The sequence below is a fragment of the Aythya fuligula genome, chromosome 13 (assembly GCF_009819795.1).
Source record: "Aythya fuligula isolate bAytFul2 chromosome 13, bAytFul2.pri, whole genome shotgun sequence".
Taxonomy (NCBI): domain Eukaryota; kingdom Metazoa; phylum Chordata; class Aves; order Anseriformes; family Anatidae; genus Aythya; species Aythya fuligula.
The window spans coordinates 182,177-205,476 of NC_045571.1; the positions used below are offsets into that span (position 1 = coordinate 182,177).

Sequence of the window (23,300 nt, forward strand, 5' to 3'; positions counted from 1 at the left end):
GGGAAAAGAAGAGCAGGAGGGGTGGCAGCAGAGACGGAACTAAGAGATTATACAGACTGATAGCCAGTACGACTTTTCCTTCTTCCAATGATATAAGATATAAAGACAAGAATAATAAGGAAGCAAAGTGCTATGCCCACCACGATGGGAATAAGAAAGTTCAGGTCAGAATCAGCAAGGCATTCTTCAGCTGCAGAAAGAACAAAAAAACAAACGAACCAAAAAAAAAGAAAAAAAGAAAAGAAAAGCAAAGGAGAACAAATTAGTGAAGGAAACCAAGCATTAGAATCCAAGTACAGCAAGGGACAAGCAGATGCTTACATTTTTTAATACATATTACTGTATTATGTAAATAATACATTTGAAGTAACATCACCATTAAGTAAAAAATTGATAAAGATGTATTTCTTTAAACATATATACTATGCACATTGCTTTGTAAAATAGATAAAATACTCCTGATTTGTACATTAGCTTTCATCTTGCTTTAGTGCACCGTCCCCTCAGATATACTAGAAACATGAAGACAGGACTGTAGCCTGAGCATGCGCTAGCTAATTACACCTGGCTAATTACAGCTGAGTTAACAGCAATAAAGCAACATAAAGCAGACTGGTATACTGCTGTCTTGTCCAAGCGATTTCCCAAACCCTCAGATCACCAACACTGCTCCAGGCTTTAGACGTGAAGAGATAACAGAGGAGCCAGGGAAGTAACTGAAAGTAGAAACTTACTGGAGACTTCAAAAGGCAGCCAAGATGCTGAAAGCACTGAGCGGAAAATACTGAGGGACGCTCTTTTTGGGTGGGTAACTTTATTTATTTTCAATTCAAGTACAAGAAAAGGGTTACCATTATCAGCTGAGAATTAGGCAGACCTTACTGAAATCAACAGAAGAGAGGAGACAGCTGTGACACTGCAGTGCTTCTCAACACACCAGGTGGAAAGTATGCGACCAACTCCTCACACAAACACTCATGCAAGTATCAGCAAACACAGCTGGGATCCTGTTCCAAACGCAGCCTGGAGCACACGCAGAAGCAGAGCTTAGCATTCTTCACCCATTTCAAGAGAGGGCTGGGCTCCACTCATGTGGTGCCAAGAAATGGGATGTTCAGTGAGATTCAGCATCAGCATCCTGCTTCATCACTGTGACGGTGCTCGGCTTTGGGGCTCTTAAAGCATCTCCTTAGAAATTTCCTTTTTGCTTAAGTTTATTTTAGAATGTATTCAAGTTTTAGAGCAGAATATGCATCATGCACACACTCAATGCTTTATCAAAAGTTATCAGCTATTGTCTTAAGTGGATATTTAAACCATTTGAGTGTCAATCAGCCTTAGTTATGGGAAGTTTACTTTCTTGATTTAGCTCACTCACAGTCCAGCACAGTGAAATTTTTGGATACCAAGACTTTTAGCCTTGGTATAAAAAGTTAGCTTCCCTTTTAAATTCCAATCATGAGATGCAACTAATAGCCCAAAACTTTGTAACGTTTCTATTGGTATAGGCTATGCAATAGAGAACACCATAGCGTTTATTATTTTTACTTTTTAAAAGGAAGCATTCATCAGCTGCAAAAACTTTTCAAGGACTACTACCACAGCATCTTTAAGCTAAAAGACAGAAATCTTAAAGCACAGTTTTCATATTTAGTAATCTGTATATAAGGCACAGTCAATACTAATTAAAACAAACTGCAGTGCATGATAGATTATATACATTAACATTCAACATCCACAAGCACACACATTAAATGCTGTTTCCACAGATCAGAACAAAACTGTTTGTCTTATAATGCCACTGCATGTCTTCACAATTCTGAAATTTGAAGTGTAGTATTTGAGAAGAACTGAAATTAATTCATCAGTTGATTGAGAACTAGAACACAATCTCTGCGCGTCGTAAAATTCAAACATAAACCATGACAATAAATTCCACATCAGTTCTTAGCCAGGTGCTAGTTTTAACCTATAATTTGTCTGACTGTGCAAGCAAGCTGCTGTTCTGAGTCTTTAGAGTTCAGTTTTATTAATTTGCTTCAAAAAGTTAAACTTTCCCATTTTAAAATTGCTCATATCCAGCATTACGGTGTTTCTTGTGGCCAAAAAAGTAAGCCATAAGTACTAGGACAACTAATCCTCCCAGAGCTGCTCCTACTGCTATGGGTACAATGAAGTTGTCCACCTCTGGGCTGCAGTCTTCAGCTAAATAGAAAAAGGGCAAGTTTGAAAAAGAAATGCATTTCAACAGAAATATTTAATACTATAAGCACCCTCTAATTATTTAGAACAGTTAACCTTTCCCCATCAGGGCATTAAGACAGTCATCCAGAAAACCTTGTCCTCCTCTTCCCTCCCCAAAATACGGTAGCAATAGTCTCCCTTCCCAAACATCACACTAACAGATTCATAATTCCATGATACATGTTGTTGAAAAGCAGCTATCTGTGTATTACTATATAAAGAATTATCAGTATTGTATACCCTTTGTACACCCAGGCTTCCAGTGACCAGTTACCAACTGCAAGTCTCCAGGATAGAGAGCAATACTGGAGATATAATTACAGTCAAGATAAGAAAACTTTTTATAGGACAACAGTAATTGCTGCTTGTTTCAAGATTTGTCAAACTCAGCCAGACTGACATGTACTGACAAGGTGATGGCAGTTTGATGCCTGCAGTCTCATCATAGTTTAAGTTTACTTTGGTTTACAGCTTCAGGAACAGAAACTGCTAAGCTCTTTAACGAGATCCTATTAAAATATTTGTTCACATTAAAATGCTTCAGCTGACCTCAGCTTACATTTCAGAAGGTACTAACATTATTTTGTCTTTAGGTAGCAGATGTGAAGATAGCTTTAATGTAATGATAGCATATGCAATGCAGGCTAGAATCAAGAAGAAAGGGTGTGTGATTAGATTGTACTTTTTCCTCCCATCATATCACCATGGAGTTCACAACACAGGCCAGCAAGAGGTATAGTAAAGAGAAGACTAGTGTCTCTCTTAATGCAGAAAAAGCCAAAGTGCTTAGTAGTACTGTTATCAGAAGAACTGTCAGCACAGAGAGGACCAACATAGCTTCTGCCTTAGAGGATGAAGCTGCTAACCAGCTCCCTGAAGAGTCCCTAATGCTTTCCCACTCTTGCTAAATGCTGGGACTTACTTCATTTTCCAAGACAAGTTAAACAAACACACAAACAAACAAAAATGAACTACTCACAACTGTACACTAGTTTAAGATGGCTAGCAAAAATGAAATTGTAATGGCATCTTATCTGGAAGGAGCAACAATTGCCAAAAGAGTTTACAAGTAAATTTCTAATGATGAATGGGACACAGTATCTCAATTAGTTCTCAAGCTGTCTTCTGCTAGAGGATTGTACCCAAGCACACTGCAGAATGTGCTACAAAACAAAGCGTTAAGACACAAGCAACTGAGGACTCTTTGAGGAGCACCTTCACAAGTTACATAACAGAATCTCAGATGTAGACTGATTAAGTTGGCCTTACTCCTTTATTTTATTTTCTTTAAAAAAAGGTAATACAAGATGTCTGTTTTCAAATCGGTTAAAAAATATGAACAAGTTTCCTTAATAAACAGAACAATCTTTATTATTTAGAGCACATGTTGAGCAGGGTTGACAATTCCCTATGGATCAATACATACAGGAAAACTAGTGGTTTTATAACAACAGGCAGTCAGGTGAAACTTAGATGTTTTTTGAACCAGTTATCTGCACATCGGTCTAGGAGCATTTTAATCTCTCAGCCAGTATAGTTGCAAACAAAGATCAAGCTCCAGGTTTTTGCAAAGGTGCATTTAGTTTTGTTGGATTTTAGGAGCAGTTTGCACTGATCTTCTATTTTGTCACTTGGAAATCGTGCGGAGATCAAAAATGCACATGATCAGATGAATACAGTGCGGTGACTACTCCGTAACAGAAATGCACGTATAACTGGTGACACTGAACTTCAGTCAGGAAAATGCTAAAAATCTATAGGAACTTCCGCATTTAATGATATATTAATATGACTAAGTTATTAGATCCACTATTTGATTTTGTTTTTAATTAAAATGTAAAGTCTTGAAGCCTGTTTTGAGATTAAACTGATAGTATTTCCCCACTTTCATTGAAATGATGCAGTAACTGATGCAAAATTCAAGCTGCATACTACAAGCTATAGTAAGCTTTATCCACCCATTTTTGCTTCCTTATCTAGTGTCAAGGCAAAACTGTTTTCATCAGTCTTTTTCTGAAAGTGTATTTCATAATCTGTACACAAACATGCCACAGACATCTCTACAAGCCTAGAAAACACTAATAAAACACTAAACCAGCTTTGATGCAAGCTGAACTCATTCTAAAGAGGAGACGTTATGCTCATTAAATGACTAGTTTAGGCAGCTCATGTTATGACACATGCAAAAAGGTCACACATTTTAGAAAAATAGTTTTTTTTCCATGCAGTAAAAAATGCAGCACAAGGAGGCCAGAAAAAAAAAAGTGCAGCAAAGGTTAGACTTGACAGAGCTGCAGCTTAAGAACAGTCCATTTGCACTGCATTTTTTTAAGCTAGTTAGCCTTTCCACAAAGCAAGGAAAAATAGGTGTAATTGGTCTATCTCAAACTTGTTTAGCTTTTGCATTCTTAACGGTAATAAATGGTACACAGCAAACAATCAAACACAAAGTACATTAAACACTGAGGATGTCAATGGCAGACAGCTGTTATGTGGATTTTGATTAGCAGAGAACCATTCAAGATGAAGATTTAAAGACAGCTCAAGTTGCAGCAACAGATACTGGCTCATTAAATTAAAGCATCTTTAAACAATGGTAATTCAAAGCAACAAGACAGACCAGTTCTGTGCAAGGTATGATATAAAGTTAAGTGCACTTTAAAGTTCTGGAATATTTAGACCAGTTATTCCCTTTAAACTGATTCCAGGAAAAAAAAAAAAAGCCTGCATGATTTTAGCAGAAATCTGCCTCAGTTGAATTATTTCAGGGGATTGGCAAGGTATATAACTGATGAAGAATTGATGAAGAATTCAGTGCCTAACAGAATTTTTTTTATTTTTGGAACGCATTTGGAAACTGCACTGAAATCTTCCAACACATCAACCACCTGGCAAGCATACGTTACCCGCATTGTTTGTATAGCCAGGGTATGGGAATGGTTCCTGAAACCACCAAGGCAGGAGTAAACTACTCAAACTCCATCAAAGCTAAGTAAGTTACTGCTGCCACTTCAAAACACCACTTAATTACCAGCCTGAAGTTCAACTCTATGAAAAACAAAGTTATTACTGGGCATCATACAATCCGTAAGTACTATGTGAGTCAACATAGTGACTAATGCTGTCAACTTAACTGACAATTATGACAAGTAAGGAACACAGAAGGGAGAAGCAAGTACATATCCTATGCAATCCTGGGAATTGCCCAATGCACATCAGTTTAGAAGGTGTTCTAGTTTCAGGCTACAATTTGTAAAAAGTGGAAATGAATCCTAAACACTTCAGTGGTTTTTCTTCCAAAATAAAATACTCAGCCTAGCAATGTATCCAATAGTGGTATCTGAACATCTTCAGAACAGCTATGAAACCCGCGTCGTCTTCTCCAAAGCAGGAAAACTAAAAACGTAGTTCTGCTTCATCTGGGATAAGCATTCTCCCTTTGTTTCCCAACTCCAATTAGCCGTGGCTAGCACTTAGTCCTAAGGTTTGGGGCTTTTTTGGACTTGCACTTGCTTCATTTAGAGTGAAATCAGAACAGTGATTACATGTAGATTCACAAAGTTTGATATCCAGCATAGCTTTTTCTTCTGCCAATTATATAAGCAATCACTATAATGACAATCAAGCCAGCAAGTGCAGCACCAACTACAATTGGGATTAGAATGGTGTCATCATCCAGCGAGCACTCCTGGGCTGTAGATGAGAGAAAGGTTGCAACAAGGAATAAATAAAGAATAAATACTTGCAACAAGGAATAAATACTTGCCAAGTGTGGTATAAAAATCTATTTTCCTTAATATGAAGATGCTCAAAATCAAGTATTATTATATATATATTATATCTTTATACTAAGAGAGAAAGAACTGTAGAGGTCACATGGGTATTACTAGCATATATTAATCCTTATAATCATTTGGAACATTTGATAAGCTAACAAACTAAAGGAACTGTCCTGCTGTACAAGTTTTCATGTACACAAGGTTTGTACTAGAAAATGGATCAGCCATTCTTCTACTGCTAAGACAAAACCAGGCTTACCTATTTCATGCTTAAGGCAAGTCTGGTACATTTACTGATTAAGAATAAAGTAACACCTGGATTTGGTGTTGAAAACCTATGTAGAATAGAGACGTTACAGTGAGATGAAATTGCTAGCTAGAAGGAAGAAGCAGCAGCCAGCTGCAACTGGAACTACAACGTAAAATGGAACTAACTCTATACAGCGTATTACAGTAAATACTGTTTACCCTGTTTATATCTAGGCAGGTTACTTACCTCTCACTAAGGGGAAAAATAGTTCAAAAAATCTGCACCCAGTCTATTTACCTACACATTAATCTACAAGTATTATCACAAAGCACAGTCTGAATACCAGGTTACGCTAAAGGTTAAGAATTAGGTCATTTAAGCCATTCCAGTTTTCCCCAGACAATCAGGATAGTGCAGCAAACAATCATTTTGGATTGTTTCTTTGGTCTTGGATACTCAAGACTGTTTCCAAAAGTAGGTCTGTTAGTTCATTTTTCCACAACATTCCTATTCCTTAGACCCACAGGTCTAAAGAAAAGAAAAGCCTAATGGTGTTAAGAATGTCTTCCACTGAAGTTTTATCTCATGTTCTTATATATTTAAGCTACAAAAAGCTGTATGTATGTCAAGAAGATGTTGGAGAACTTCTAACCTACTGTGCAAGGCAATGCTAAGTCCCTCTTCAGCATCTCTATATCCAGGGAGAACCAACATAACTAGCAGACTGTTTTATTTCTTCAAATAATGAGAACAAAGCTGAGAGTCTTCATTGAACTGGAATGTCAGTCTCAGAAGTTCAATTCATTCCATGTATATAAAAAAAACAAACCAGTGGGACAAGAGCTTCAAAAGCAAAGTACTTATGTCCAGCTCTAGTACTTTTTAGCAAGTAGGAATTTTGCAAGCATTGCAAGAGTTATTGCAAAAAAAACCAATCAAATAAAAAGAAAGAACTTTTACCTATTGCAAACTTGTTTTCCTTCACGAGGAATGGTTGAACCCATAGATTAAAAGTGTGTACTTGAAGATCTTCATTAATCTCGAGAGTTTGCTCTTTTCGACACATGTAGGAATTACCAAGGAAAGCATCCCACTTGCTGAAGTTGTTGTTATCTGCATTTAAAATGACTAAACAAAGGGGAAGAAAAAAACAAAGGGAATTTGCACGCACACTTTAAATGCAAGAAAGATGCTAACTCATTCATAAGACTAAGGAGCTGAATCTAGATGGACCAAGAAAGACAAAGAGCTTTATAGCGGACACGACAGTTATCTCATACCTCAAAAAAATATTTTACTGAGAACTGTGATACAGAAGCCCACCTGATTTATATTTATCAAAAAGAGGCTTCATGAGCAGAAGCCTAGGAAAAAACAAACCTACACTGTTGTTTAGAGCAACTTTTGTAGCCATTTGTGGTTGATACTTGGTTCATACCCACTTAAAAGATTTAAAAGCAGGAAGTAACAGTAAGCACCAGTAGCATTTATTTCAGAACGAAATGATAAATATAGACATAGAATTAAAGCTTACACTTGCTTTAAAGCAGGTATTATTTCTTACCAGAACCATTCAGGTGGTTGAGTAGTGTAACATTCACCTCTTTCAGATAAAATTTTCGTACACTTGCACTTGCATTCTGTTTAACAAGCAAGAACCAAATGTCAGTGTGCCAATCTGCATTTTTAATTTTAATAACACATGCTTTCCAAAGCCTATCACATTTACCAGTCTTACATTTCCCACAATTTTATCCCAGTTATCCATTTGTCTTGAGGCAGTAAGCTGCCACTTCCACTTCCTATATGGGAGCAGCCTACCACCAGCAAGTTACAAGTGTTTTCTTTTTTAAACCAAAAATGCTCATCATGCAATGCTGTTAAAAGTTAAATCTTAGTTAAAAAATAAAAGAAGTTACTTACAACAATGAATGTGAAATCAATTAATGTGCTGTTTCCATCGTTCAATTTCAGAGTAGCTGATGTGTTCCCACATGTCCCGTCTGTACTAGTTGTTTTCGGATTGATGTTGATCAGAAGAGGCTGAAATACATACCATGTCAAATGAGCTCAGTTAATATCAGGAATTTATTATTTCAGTCAACAGCAGTCTCAAGCTAGAAGAACTTGTCATGAAGGAGAGGACAACATGAAGTCCTAGTCTGGCTACTACCTAACCAAGGCTGTTTGAGTTACACGTACATGCTGGTAATACAAACAACTTGCCCTGTGGTATCTCATCCTGACTTGAGAGAGAGAGAAAAAAAAAAAAAAAAAAAAAGGTCAGGGCGTTTCTTTTGTGCACCTAAAACAACAGCTTAGCTTTGGCTCCCTCTGGGGGAAAAGACAGCATCTGCAGGGCCCTAGAAGCCAAGAAAGTTACAGGCCTTTAATGACGTTAGAGGTGGTTCCAGTAACCAGTTAAGTTTAATGCAGGTAAGATTTTGAAGCTAATTACATATCATGCCTCAGAACTATCTTGATGCCAGAGAGGTGTCATGTACACTGAGAAACAGTTTGGACAACCTTTCTACTCTTCTTCATGAGGTTCAACAAGGCCAAGTACATCAACAAGGCCAAGTACAAGGTGATGCACCGGGGTCAGGGCAATCTCAAACACCAGTACAGACTGGCTGGCAAAGGTCAGCCCCACAAAGAAGGATGTGGGGGTACTGATGGATGGAAAATGCAAAATGAGCCAGCAACATGCACTTGCAGAAGCCAACTGTACCCTGGGCTGCATAAAAAGTGGGGCCAGCAGGTTGAAGGAGGTGTTTCTGCCCCTCTATTCCATTCCCCTAAGATCCCACCTGGAGCACTGTGTTCAGCTCAAGCCCCAGCACAAGGCAGATGTGGACCTATGATAGCGGGTCCAGAGGAGGGCCAAGAAAATGAATAGAAGACCGGAGCACCTCTCCTACAAAGAGGGGCTGAGAGAGCTGGGGTTGCTCAGCCTGGAGAAGACTCCAAGGAGATCTTACTGTGGTGTTCCAATACTTAATGGAAGCCTACAAGAAAGATGGTATAAACTCTTTACCAGGAAATGTAGTAATAGAACAAGGGGTAATGTTTTTTAACTTAAAAGAGGGCAAGTTCAGATTAGATATAGGGAAGTAATTCTTCACTATGAAGGTAGTGAGACACTGGAACAGGTTGTCCAGAGAAGCTGTGGATGCCCCATCCCTGGAAGTGCTCAAGGCCAGGTTGGATGCAGCTTTGAGCAATCTGGACTAGTGGAAAGTGTCCCTGCCCATGGCAGATGGGTAGAAACTATATAGTTGCTAAAGTCCCTTCCAAACCAAACTCTTCTATGATTCTAAAATATGAGAGGCACCTTGTCTTGGGAAACATTCAGCTGCAGCCCCACAGTAGCCAGAAGACAAGTTTTATTTCCAGATTTAAGAGAATAGTTTCCTGTGACTGGATTCTCAACAGGTTTGGGAGCGGTGGTTGGAGCAGGTGATGAAGTGGTGGTGGATGTGGTAGTTACATTGGCAGCAGTAGGCACAACAGTAGGTGCAGCAGTGGGTGTATCAGCATGACATCTAGTCTCTGAAAAGAAAATTTAACACAAATTTCAGCACTGAAATGGTGGTTAAAATCTCATGACCCAGAGGTCAGTTCGATACAAATACCAATTTCTCTGATGAAATCTAAGCCCACTGGGAATCTGCTAATCCCCAAGTCAAGAGTTTAAAACTCAGCCCTATGGCACAGGATGACAAGCAATTAACTGCTACAATGTATTCTAAGAAATTTTATTAATGCCCACAGTTTTAAATCCATGTACCACAAACGATACTACTTCTGATACACCGAACTGAAACACGTCCACAAAGATAATTACTCTTGGTGGTTATAAAAATTGATTCACACTTGCTTCAAACTAAGTAAACAACCCTATTGAGCTGTAGGTAGCAGGATAATGTGCTAGTCTATTCTGACTAGTTGAGCTATGAGACTACAAGCTACAGCAGGCTCTGTATTATTTAAAAGCAGAGAATCTACCACTGAAAACAAAAGGCAGTGAGTTAAAAACCTTGAAGCTCCAATGATCTAGTGAACAACAATAGTTCTGTAGTGTTTAATACCCCGATTACTGAAATACACTTTATTAGTCTGTTGCTTTGGCATGAAAACAATCTACCTTACAATATACATGTATAGCTAAATCTGCTATATTAATTTATTTTTCCAGGCACAAGGAAAGGCATAAAGGATATTTATACATTAGTGAATATAGCACATCTTAGAACTGTTGGATTATTATTTTTTTTGTATTACAGGACTTTGGTCCCTGCACTAAAATGCAATACAAAAATGCTCACTCACAATTTGAAAAGCTCACCTGTTTTACCAATTGTGCCATTCTGAACAAAAGGCTGCATAGTAATATTCCAGAAAAACTGCGTTACATTTTCTGCTTCAAAAGAGGTAGTATGATGACACACGAAGACGTTATTTAGTTGAATTGGATGCATAGAATCCTTTACAACAACTGTAACCAGTCCTACAAACAAGCACAAATATTTTAATACCTTGTTACAACAAGAACATTTATAGGCAGTGTCACATTATCTATAATTCCATAGTATTAAAATTAAAAGAGAACTAACGGGAGTTATGTGTAACAATTCCTAACCTCTCTTGAATGTTTTACCCACAATGTCCTGACCCAAGCTGCTACGTACTGCTGAGAAGTAACCAAGCTTCCAGAACTAGAGAAGTCATTAGAAAGGAGAACTCTTTTACCTATTTATTTTTTTTTTCAAGAAAAAAATCCTATTATTAGTAGGCATTAGTAGAAAGAAAGCCCAACACTGCATTGTTTCACTAGGTGGAAGGTGAAATAGTGCACAAACAAGTAAGTCTTCCATATACTTGTTATATACTAGCAGCACACCAATCAAGGCTGTTCAAATGGTTAACATTCCCTTTCCTTTCTGTTTAAAGGCACTACTAGATTTAGTTAAGCTAAATAGTCAGCATTCTTATCCAGCATGCAAAGTACTCTAAGCACAGTTGGGCAGCACACAGCATCAAAGTCACTAGATACACTCTTAAAATTTTGACAAAGCCTAGCAAGGTCAGGTAGGTGAGATATGACCTGAGACTGTTTTGTAAGCAAGATTCCACACTGATACTACCTTTTCTTTTAGCATCAGGAAATACAGGCAGCATCACTGGTGTTGTACGTAAACACGATAAAGTCAGCCTGGTAAGTTTCATTAGTTTCTGTAAAGTTAACACTCCAAGAGTGACCACCTCCAAACTGAACTGCCAGAAGTGCAGCTTGTGTGTCATTGCCACAGACACTTCCATCGTGTGTCACTGTAGATGGCAAATCCAAACTTGCATTTTTCTAGAAGAAAAAAAGTTTCAAATGTTTTCAGATAACAATTCTTCCCCGTGATGTTATTACAACGTCCTGGGAATAGGCTAAAAATAATCTTGTGCAATGTTCTTTTTCACAATTTTGTACAATAACCTATGTGAGTTGGGTATCAGGGAGGAGCCACATCAGATTTGAGTACAAAAGTACAAATCTCACTAGGATGAAAACCTCAGCTATGGTGAGCATTTACTGTTTGTGTTAAGAACACTGCTACATTGATAAACAAACCCCACAAGTCTGACCACTATGCCTTCTACATAAATGCAATAGAGCACTTGTCAGTTATTTGTATTATTAACTGAGAGCTTATGCATGTTTAGGAGTATTCTTAACTGACTTCATCAAGAAAATCAACAAACTAAATATAAGGAGTATAAGTAAGTTTATCCAAGGCAAAATGCATTTTCTCAATGAAAGTTAGCTTCAGATTACTTACATAATCACTACTGTTTGTTTCATATTTTATCAAGAATTTCATCATCCATTGTGCATACAAGCACGTAACGTTAGAGGCATCCTTTTACATCTACTTTCCACTGCATAGGATTGGAGAAACCCTGTAAAATAGGATTATTAGCTACTAAGACAGATTTTACTTCATTTTCTAGAAGCACTTAGGAGAATGATTCATTATAAAGTAGTAGGGTAAATTATTTCAGGACTGGATTAAATTTGCGAGACAATCAGAGTCACTGAATTTTTGACAAATGTAAAAAACTAGGAAGCCCACCATGACATAATCAAGGCTAGACAGAAATTGAGAGGATGTTTTATAGTCTACTTACCTGACGAAAACTAATAGTCTAAATCAGCACACGCTTTCTGGTAACTGAAACTGCATAAATTGAATTGCACAAACACCACATTTGAAACAAAGTAGTGCTTGTAGACCAATCTCCAAACTATTTTACATGTTTCATCAATGCTACAACCCAAGTTGACCTCTAAGAGAAGACACTGGCGTGCCTTCATTGTGTTTCCACAATTTCTGGCTCAAGGGACATGGAAGTTAAATTCCATTTAAGATCTAAGAGAACTTTTTATAGTTGCTGGATTTTTAACCCAGGCTGACTCCCAACAGGGGGATTTCCCCATAGTCAGTTTTCATTTGCTTTTGTCTGCAATTTCTAGTCTGCCACAGAACAGATAGATCAGAAGGATCAAAGAATCAATCCTGACTAACCTCAGGTTCATGTTTATCAGGCAAACTTCCTTAAACATACAGTAACTATGACCACGCAGTTCTCTTCAACAGCCATCTGAGTTTCTTCATCCTCTAACACACAACAATAGTTCACAACTAGCTTCATGTTGTACCTCGATATTAGAGGATTTCCTCCCAGCCCCATACAGGTTCTCTCCTCTAGCAGCAATACCAAGTTCAGTACACAAGCCAGTTGGCTGTGACAACACTAAATTGCAGGCTTCCATTGTTGATGCTGTCTGAAATTCAAAACTCTACATACACTGACAAGCTTAAACTGGCACACCGGTAAAAGTATCCAAGGCAGAGCTTGGAGAAAAGTCCACTCTGAAGCACAGGAAATTGTGCTCGATACCACACCAGTGATTTATTAGTGTTATCACCTTCACATAGCTATTGTGTTGTAAGAATGTTTCGGACTAAGAACAAGGCAGTAAATTAGGGTTTGGACGTGGTTTATTTTGAACTTGAAGCAATAAACATCAAAGAGTTTTAGCTTCGATGGTGGCAGCAATACACTACCCAACCTGACGAAGCATAATACCTGTTAAGATCATTTACCTATCACGTCAAGTAACCGAGGCCATACTCTATTTGTCAAGAGTAGGCACATAAATGTGCACCCTGCTCTCATTACACAAATTGTTGTTGTCCCTCTGTTATCTACATTTTCCTGGAAGAAAATTCACCAACCACTGTAAATCAGCTCATTAAATGACTTATTCGAGAAGGAAATCTTAATGGCTCAGGAATGGTCTGTCCCTACACACCCAAAGACGAGCTGGTGCTGAAGAAGACTGGCTTGGCTGAACAGAGTTATGGCTTGAGCTTAGGAGAAAAAAGAGGGTTTATAAAAAGAGGGTATATAATCTTTGGAAAAGAGGGCAGGCCACTCAGGAGGACTAGAAGGATGTCGCAAGGCTGTGCAGGGACAAAATTAGAAAGGCCAAAGCTTACCTGGAGCTCAATCTGGTTACTGCCATTAAGGATAACAAAAAATGTTTTTATAAATGTATCAGCACAAAAAGGAGGACTAAGGAGAATCTCCATCCTTTACTGGATGTGGGGGGAAACTTAGTGACGAGAGATGAGAAAAGGCTGAGGTGCTTAACGCCTTCTTTGCCTGTCTTTAGCGGCAATACTGGTTGTTCTCTGGATACCCAGTACCGTGAGCTGGTGGAAGGGGATGGGGAGCAGGATGTGGCCCTCACTAACCAGGAGGAAATGGTTGGCAACCTGCTACTGCACTTGGATGTGCGCAGGTTGATGGGGGCCGGATGGGATCCACCGAGGGTACTGCGAGAACTGGCAGAGGAGCTGGCCAAGCTGCTTTCCATCATTTATCAGCAGCCCTGGCTATCGGTGGAGCTCCCAGTTGACTGGTGGCTAGCAAACGTGACGCCCATCTACAAGAAGGGCCGGAAGGTTGACCCGGGGAACTATAGGCCTGTTAGTTTGACCTCAGTGCCAGGGAAGCTCATGGAGCAGATTATCTTGAGTGTCATCACGTGGCACTTGCAGGGCAAGCGGGTGATCAGGACCAGTCAGCATGGGTTTATGAAAGGCAGGTCCTGCTTGATGAACCTGATCTCCTTCTGTGACAAAGTGACACGCTGGGTGGATGAGGGAAAGGCTGTGGATATGGTCTACCTGGACTTCAGTAAGGCTTTTGACACCGTTTCCCAAAGAATTCTCCTCAAGAAACTGGCTGCTCTTGACTTGGACTGGCGCACGCTTCGTTGGGTTAGAAACTGGCTGGGTAGCCGGGCCCAAAGAGTCGTGGTGAATGGAGTCAAATCCAGTTGGAGGCCAGTCACTAGTGGCATCCCCCAGGGCTCAGTACTGGGGCCAGTCCTCTTTAATATCTTTATCGATAATCTGGATGAGGGCATTGAGTGCACCCTCAGTAAGTTTGCAGATGACACCAAGTTAAGTGCGTGTGTCGATCTGCTCGAGGGTAGGAAGGCTCTGCAGGAGGATCTGGATAGGCTGCACCAATGGGCTGAGGTCAACTGCATGAAGTTCAACAAGGCCAAGTGCTGGGTCCTGCACCTGGGGCACAACAACCCCAAGCAGCACTACAGGCGGGGAGATGAGTGGTTGGAAAGCTGCCAGGCAGAGAAGGACCTGGGAGTATTAGTTGATAGCCGGCTGAATATGAGCTGGCAGTGTGCTCAGGTGGCCAAGAAGGCCAACAGCATCCTGGTTTGTATCAGAAGCAGTGTGGCCAGCAGGGCTAGGGAAGTGATTGTCCCCCTGTACTCGGTTCTGGTGAGGCTGCACCTCGAGTACTGTGTTCAGTTTTGGGCCCCTCACGGGGGGGGCCCAAGGACATGGAGGTGCTCAAGAGAGCACAGAGAAGGGCAACAAAGCTGGTGAGGGGCCTGGAGAACAAGTCTTACGAGGAGCAGCTGAGGGAGCTTGGGTTGTTCAGCCTAGAGAAAAGGAGGATCAGGGGTGACCTTATTGCTCTCTATAGGTACCTTAGATGAGGCTGTAGCAAGGTGGGGGTTGGTCTATTCTCCCACGTGCCTGATGACAGGACAAGGGAGAATGGGCTAAAGTTGCGCCAGGGGAGTTTTAGGTTGGATGTTAGAAGAACTTCTTTTACCGAAGGGGTTGTTAGGCATTGGAACGGGCTGCCCAGGGAAGCGGTGGGGTCACTGTCCCTGGAGGTCTTTCAAAGATGTTTAGATGTAGAGCTTAGTGATATGGTTTAGTGGAGGACTTCTTAGTGTTAGGCCAGAGGTTGGACTAGGTGATCTTGGAAGTCTCTTCCAACCTAGATGATTCTGTGATTCAATAAGCTGAAAGAGCCATAAAAAGCCACTTGTTGCTAATAGTCACACTTTATTTTTTTTCTGACCTACTAATATGGGCTCTACCATTCTAACAGAAGCAACCTTCCTATTCATGTTACCCTCCTCAGTCATTGACAGGAAATTAAAACCCACAACCAAAATTTGGGTTCTGTTGCACAGCGAGCTTGCTTCCTCCTGCCCTCACTGCATGCATGTTTTGATCAGAAAAGTATTGGTTAGCAATGACTGATCAGCCTTCAACAGCACTCAGTGTGTGGTCTCAAAAGCATGTCCTCCCTCCCTTAAAAGCTGAAAGGGTACACCAGAACTTCGGGCTACTGCCTCCAGCAACACAGCCCGTAGTAGCTCACCTGAACCCTCTACCATCAGGGAAAGTTGGTATCACTGTGATTGCTTGGTGTAACAGCTTCAGCACAAGGGAAGGGCAGCATTGGCAACTGGAAGCATGAGCATTGCTGGGAGAGCAGGAAATGTTGCTTGCTGAATCTGGAGTGAGATCTAAGAACATGTAGAAGCTAGAGCTTCAACACTGCAGAATTATACAATGCTCTCACAACAATTACAGACTATGTCAGAAGGACAAAGCACCATTCTGGCATTAAAAATGAAGCAGAAGATGTTTTGTATCACACAATTTCTCTGTTTGTCTATTTTAATCTATTATTCCTTCAGACAATCAATTTGAACAAATACAATTTTGACAGAACAGGAACTATTACTCTCTCAGGATATTTTTCAAGTTTCTGGAAGTTTCTACTTAAAAACACTAAAGATAAATGACACCTAAATATTCATAAACTACCCTATTCCCCATCTCCTGCCAAAACCAGCAGTACTAGGTAGATGTAAAAACTGCCAGGTACAAACAGGAGGAGGAGACAACTCAAAGAAATCAACTCCTTTCTGTGCAGACCTTTGAAGTTTGTTGCTCACGGATGGCTGCCTGGAAACGCCAGAAACTAAAACAGTTGGACTTTTATTCCTGAAAATCCTTAGGGCTACCATTCATTCCACTTTCCTGCAATAATCTGCTGTATGCGGCATTTCTGTGTGATCCATTGAAGCCTGTAGATCTTTCTACAGCACTTGAAAGTTGTTCTCCATACAGTATCTGCACAGATGCTCACCCTACTAACTCTAAAACTTTATACTTCGACTTGGGAAGTAACTGAAGGAAAGAAGAATGCAATCCAGTAAATCACAAGATGGTTCTGAATGTTATTTCCATTACCCACAACACTTGCTGTTTCTCAAAATTTTGTAATATTTACTTTCCTCTGCCACCTAATCACTGAATAAAATTCAGACCTCCACAGCACCCATACTGTACAGACACAGGCAGTGCATCTACTTCCCAGGCAAGGTTTGCACACAGCTCTGTGGTGCAACAAAGAGATAACAGCTTTGCAATTCACTCCCATAGAGCACACACTTGTTACCAAGAAGCAGCTTAGAGTTTCAGCAACACTAAATATAAAACTCTCCCTCTTCGTTTAAGGAGCTATTTGTTACTGTACCTGAGCACCAGCTCTGCGTTACTGCCCATTCTCATTTCAGAAGGAACGTGGGCAAACCTTAAGTTTTTGGAAACAACTGCAAGCCAGCCAGGACAGCCATATATACACACCTATAGGTCACATCACCTGCTGTCTTAAACACCCCTGCTGAGCCATAATGAATGGTATGTGCAGGACATAATTATTTTACCACAACCCCAGAACAGTATAAATCAAAAGGAGCTTGATAATGATGCTTCAGTAATTTGCTTTGTAATGCTGTGATTTTATTTTTAATTTTTTTCCGTGTTATTTTACACAGCACATCTTTTTCACCTTCATAAAAAGGCACACAAGTATAGAATGCTGTAACTGAGGTGTGACATTCTGTTTGCACTATGAGTTAGCGAGTGACAGCAGCAAAGAGACAGCAATACTTACAGAGACTGAAAATATCCTCAGAACAAAGCGGGCCCTAATCAGACGGATTGGGTTAACTAGCACTCACACTGTTTTCTTTACAGAGAAATTAGCTCACAAATAACTTCTCCAAAGGGTGTATTTCTGCATAGGTTTTATTAGATGCAACAGTAAAGAGAAATGGAGAAATCCTACAGTAAGCAACTTCATGGGGTAGACTGGACCAACATAGATAATTCCAACACACACATGCACCTTGCACACCCTGACCTATTTAGTTACATCAACAGCAACTAAAAACAACTGGAAAAATATGTTTTGTCCAGCACAACTTCTTTCCAGATGACAGAAGAAAATACACGAACCCTGCTTTATAAAGTGTATGTTCTACTGTTAAATAACTGATTAGAGGATGCATCAAAAGTCAGGCATGGAAACATAACTTAACACACTTGGCAAGAAGCACTAGCATAGCAATGGACTACATTAATCGCTAAATTTATAATATGTAATCGGGAAAACAGAGGCAGCAATAGCACAAGAGCTATTCTTCACAAAACCTAAGGATCAAACTGCCTCCTCACGTGCTTTGCTTGCATAACAGTGCTGGAGACGGTAAAGCCCATGATAATAAAAAGGAAGGCTACATTTATTGGGAGACAAACCTGCCTTTTTACAAATTGTTCAGTGTATTCATTTACAGGAATGTATATAGGATATAAAGATGTGATTTATATACATATACACACACTTTGCTGTTTGAATTATAAAGGCACCCACTCAACCAGGAAGCTGTAGTAAGGCCTGCCACTTAACGCAACTGCAGAAAGTTGCTGAAGTTAGCATTTAGGCATAAGACCTTTTAATAGAGTAGGTAGAGCATTAACCAACAAGGGGAAGAAAGCAGGAACTGACAAGGCCACTGCGAGAAGGCCGGCTCCACAAAAGCAGGACAGCTCTGGGTGGCATGCTCCATGCTTCCAGAGTGGCCTGCGAGGGAGATCCCGCCTCAAAAACAAAACAAAACAAATATATATAAACGCACAGCTATAAAAATATAAAACCGCATCAGCGCCACTTGAACGAACCATTTATTTTTTTTTTTTTTTCTTCCTCGCGAAAAATAAGCAAGCACAAGTATTACAACACCCCTTACAAGGGAGCGGCCCGAAGCTGCGTCAGGAGAAGGCTCCTCACCCACGGGGCGGCACCCGGGGACCGCACCCCACCCCTCCCCCCGGTCCCTCCGCAGCCCCTCGGGGGCTCAGGCACCACGGCCGTACCAAGCGCCCCTCCTCCCCCCGCCTCCGTCTCCCCTCAGCCGGGGTCCGGTGAGGGAAGGAGCGCGCGACCGCCCCCGGCCCTCACGCCCGGCCGTTGCTCGCGTCACATGCCTCACCCTCCCCCCCGCTTACCGGAGGCGCCCAGCAGCAGCAGCAGGGGGAGGAGGGGGTGAAGGGCGGCGGGGCCCCGGCACGTCTCCATGTTGCCGGCCTAGGAGCTCTACCGAGGGGCAAGCGAGGGAGGCAGGCACGGCAAGAGCCTCGCCACCGGTCATGTGAGGGGAGGGGCGCGGCTCGGTGCTGTGGTTCGCGGACGGAGAGCCTGCCGCCCGTGAGGCGGGCGGGACTTCCCGCGGCACGATCCCGCTTCTTCCTCATGTAGGGATGTTGAGGGGTTTCTGTCTGTGCTCGCCTTTGTCACGCAGAAGGGAGGGGTGTTTCTGGGCGCATATGAGCCCCTTCCAGACGCGAGGCTGAGGGAAAAGATGTTGTGTGCCCGGCGTCAAAGCCGCGGCCTGCACCTCAGGGGAGGCTGGGCTGCGTGAGGAGGGCTGAGGGAAGGTGCGCCCCCCAGAGCACCCCACCGTACACAGGTGTTCACTGCAAAAAAAAATAAAGCTTTAAAACATCTGCCGTGTTAAATAAAGTAATAAAGGGGTGAGGAATGGGCTAAAACAAAATACTGAAGTTGGGTAGCAGGGTAGGCATGGCAAGAGCATCAGACAGGTGAGCGAGGCTTCTCGTCACGAAATGGTGGCCACAGCGCCCTGTGTGGTGCCCCCATTTCCAGCTGTCCTGCCAGGGTGGTGGTAGATCCATCGCCTGCCCCACAGGCAGCAGCCACAGCTTTTGGGGGGTATTCATGTCCCTAATGCTGGAGCACGTTCAGCCCTGGCAAGCTGGTGCGGTGACTGGACAGAAACATTTCCTGTAATTGCCTCCGCTGAGCAGGATGGGGTTTGGCACTGGCACAGAGAGCTGGGATGCTTTTCTGCTGGTTTTGTTGATGCCAAAATGCAGAGCAAAGGTGGGAGAAAGTGACTGCCTGGTGCAAACCTGTGGAAAGGACAGTGGGGTAGGAAGGCAGGGAAGGCAAGAAACCTGCTTGAGGCTGGATGAAGGTATAAAGTGTGGTGTAATGCTGGACTGCAGGAGAGAAAAGAGAAAAAAGAAGATCAAAAGAAGACAAGACTAGTCTGGCAAAGAAATGAGATATGGGGAAGAAGAAGAAGAGGCTGAGACTGGGAGACAGAAAAAGCAATGGCTTGAGGATGCTCTCAGTAACCAGGAGCTCTGGGTCCAGCAAGGAAAGGCTCTCCTGAAATAAGATATTCCTGCATCTGGTGCTGGAGGAAAACTGCAAATCCTATCTGAATAGTCAGGAACTAGGAGACATGCCCAGTCATGAGAAGAGAAAATGAAAGCTCTCTCCAAGGACAATAAAACACATTAATCTGATACAATGAGACAGTGGGAGTATAGATGGTGTAGATAGGAAAGTGGTATGAAGTCCTGAGGAAGTAGAAATAATGCAATTGGTGGTGAAAGGTCAGTTAAATATTCTCCATTGTGTACTTGTAATACCATACTTCTCCATGGTAAAATACTTTGTACTTTTTCAAAAGCACCACAAAACAACACCTGTCAAGGCAGGATCACCACTGAAAACAGTGAATTGTGCTATGGGGGATCCATGCCTAAGTGCCTGTGTGGTCAGATTTGTTCTCTTATTTCTTTAAATTTCTTGCTGTGATTCACAAGTTCTCCTAGAACCAACCTACTGTGTATATACATACCTGTAGGTACATCTGCCTAAACATCTTGTGTGTGAACATCAAAATTCATGTCATTTCAAAATACACAGAAATAATATATATTTTTTATTCAGCCTTTGTGCTTTTATTTTTTAATTATAATTTACAGAAAAGTTACCTACCAAAATAAACTTCATACCAGAGCCAGCACTTGTTGCAGGCTGCAGGGGAGCATCCGGTAACAGCATCAGGGTTGAAACCACTAATTCTGACAGTAGCAAGTCTTTCATCTTTCTCAGTTCTATTGTGAAGAACAGGATGTTTCAGAGGCTTGGGAGGGTCCTGCCTCTGGTGCTTTTACGTTTCCTCATGCTTCATTGCTTTGGTGCAAAGTCCTGTCTATAAAGAGTGGTGTCTCAGGGAGTTAGGAGCAATTACATTAAGAGGATTTGAGTATTAAGATAGAGACATAATTGGGCTTTAATTAATAGAAGTAGGAGAAAATGTTTGGTATGTTTCAGGCACTTTGTGTGCTGGAATGTTGTATTTTGTGTTAACTGGAACATTGACTTCAGGACATGTAGCTTTATTTATAAACATTGCTATATTCAAGTATCCCCTTTTTCTGAGAGAAGAATCCTGAACATTTTTGATCTTTTGCTTTGTACTAGGAAACAGACCAAAATTACAAGAAGTTCTGCCCAATAAAGGGAGACCGATTACTTTGTTTCCATTGCAGCAGTTTAGGGAAATGTGAAATGAAATGGCAGATACCATAACTAGTGAATCGGTTTCTGTTCAATAACACAGACTTAAATTAGCAACTGGTGTAGGATTAAAAAACAGTTTATATTAAACTTTAGTTTAATACAAAAGTGAGAAATACATTATTTTACACCAGAAACATCTTCGTTAATATCAGAACACAGATTCATCTCTTTGCTTGTTTGCACCTAGTTGCTTTTCCCTCCCTGCACTTCCATCCTTGGTATACAACCACTTTCCAAATGCATTTTGTGGTGTTTTGCCATTTTACCGTGATGTGTTGTATGATCTTTTTATTCAGGAGTTTACTTCTTGCTTGCTGTATTAATCAGGATAAATGAGAGGATGGTTCCTCCCCTGGAGCTATGGAAAACAACATACTGGCCTAATCCTTCTTGCCATGAAGTTAGCCCCAAACTGGCTGTAAGACTAGCAGAAAGCTGAACTCGAAAGAGGACAGGGGCTGTCTTGGAGTTAGCTCAGCAAAACCTATGTGCTTCATGTGTCTGAACATGGTGGTTATCCACGAAGGTTGTTTGGGGTTTTGCAAAGCAGTTTGCTTTTGCGCAGTGATTCTCTCCTCTGGCCCAGCCAACTGACAGAAGCTCGGTTTTGGTAGTATTCTCCCTAAAGGGAGAATTTTTGGACAGTTCCCAAGGCCTGTCTGTTGGTAGCTCTGGAAGGAACAAAATGAACTGTGCTCCTCTCCCTCTGTTAACAAACCCTCTAGCTTTCCTTAGAAAAACATGTACTGGCTGGGGTCAGAGGTTGTTCGATTTCTCTTAAATTCTGTGGAAAACTGGTATGTTCAGTACTGGTAGGATTCAAGCTCTGACAAATATTCATTATTTCTTATTTGTTGTGAATAATTAATTTGTGCATCATGGCAACTTAAAGATGGTGGCATTTATGTGGTAGCTGGACCCCAGTAACACAAGATCCAGCTCTTGTGGTCAGATGTTTTCCTCTAATGATAGAGGCCTGAACAATTATAAGCATGATGCTGAAAAAAATGCCTTCCCTTTTGCTTACTAGAGAAATGATTTTGCATTTGGCATGATTTTGGGAGCCACTGGTGGATGGCAAGCTGATCCTGTTTTTGGAAGACACTCCTTCCATTTACTTCTGGATTTGAACACGAGGACTGCAGTGTTTCTGTACAGCATTACATTTTTACTGCAAGTTTGATGTCAGTAGTTTTAAGAAGGTATTGACATGCACTGAAGACATCTGTGATACATTATGATTTCTTATTTAGAATTTGTTTCATCAAGGCATATAAATGCATGCCTAATTTCAAGCGTATAGGCTGTTTTATGGCTTTCATTCACGTCATATGCTTGATGCCCAGCATATGCTTAATCCTGTGTGAATCCTTTAGCAGTTTCAGCTGGTTGGATATTAGGTTTGTAATCAGATTTTTCTTAATCTGGAGACTCGCAAAAATTGATGGGTGGTCAAAGCAAAGTGTTTGGTGTTTAACAAAGAACCAAGTAACCTAATGCTTTTGATCCATGGTGCAGAAGAGTACAGCTTTGCAAAAAAAAAAAAAATACCTAGGACATGCAGTAGTTACTAATTTATTCTAATGTGTTTTTATTCAACCTTTTAGAAACTTGCTTAAACAACATGCTATTTTGCATGTCTTTTCCAGAGATGTTTCTGTGGGAGGCAGGGGAAGTCTTTGGCACTGCTGTGCAAGGGAGGAGCAGAGCAGGGAGAGGCTGGCACAGTGAGGAAGTCACAGAGCCACTTGTGGGAGGATGAAATGTGGGGCTGTGCTGACCTCAGCTGCTTGCTGAGGTTTTCCTTCTTGTGCAGCCCCATTTCTTGTGCTGGGCACTGGAATAGGGATTTGCTGTGCCTGGACACTTTAATGAAGAATAAA

At 41.1% G+C, this 23,300-nt stretch overlaps 1 protein-coding gene across 1 annotated transcript; it reads right to left on the minus strand.

Annotated features, from left to right (window-relative positions):
* Positions 1-797: 797 nt before the first annotated feature.
* On the minus strand, positions 798-19,183 carry LAMP2 (lysosomal associated membrane protein 2). Its single transcript, XM_032196000.1, is given in 11 exon segments — positions 798-2,205; positions 7,234-7,401; positions 7,838-7,913; positions 8,197-8,316; positions 9,608-9,825; positions 10,622-10,783; positions 11,421-11,445; positions 11,447-11,635; positions 12,105-12,188; positions 12,191-12,225; positions 19,026-19,183. Coding segments are annotated over 11 exon segments (1,290 nt in total). The 5' UTR covers positions 19,096-19,183; the 3' UTR covers positions 798-2,062.
* Between the last annotated feature and the right edge of the window lie 4,117 nt (positions 19,184-23,300).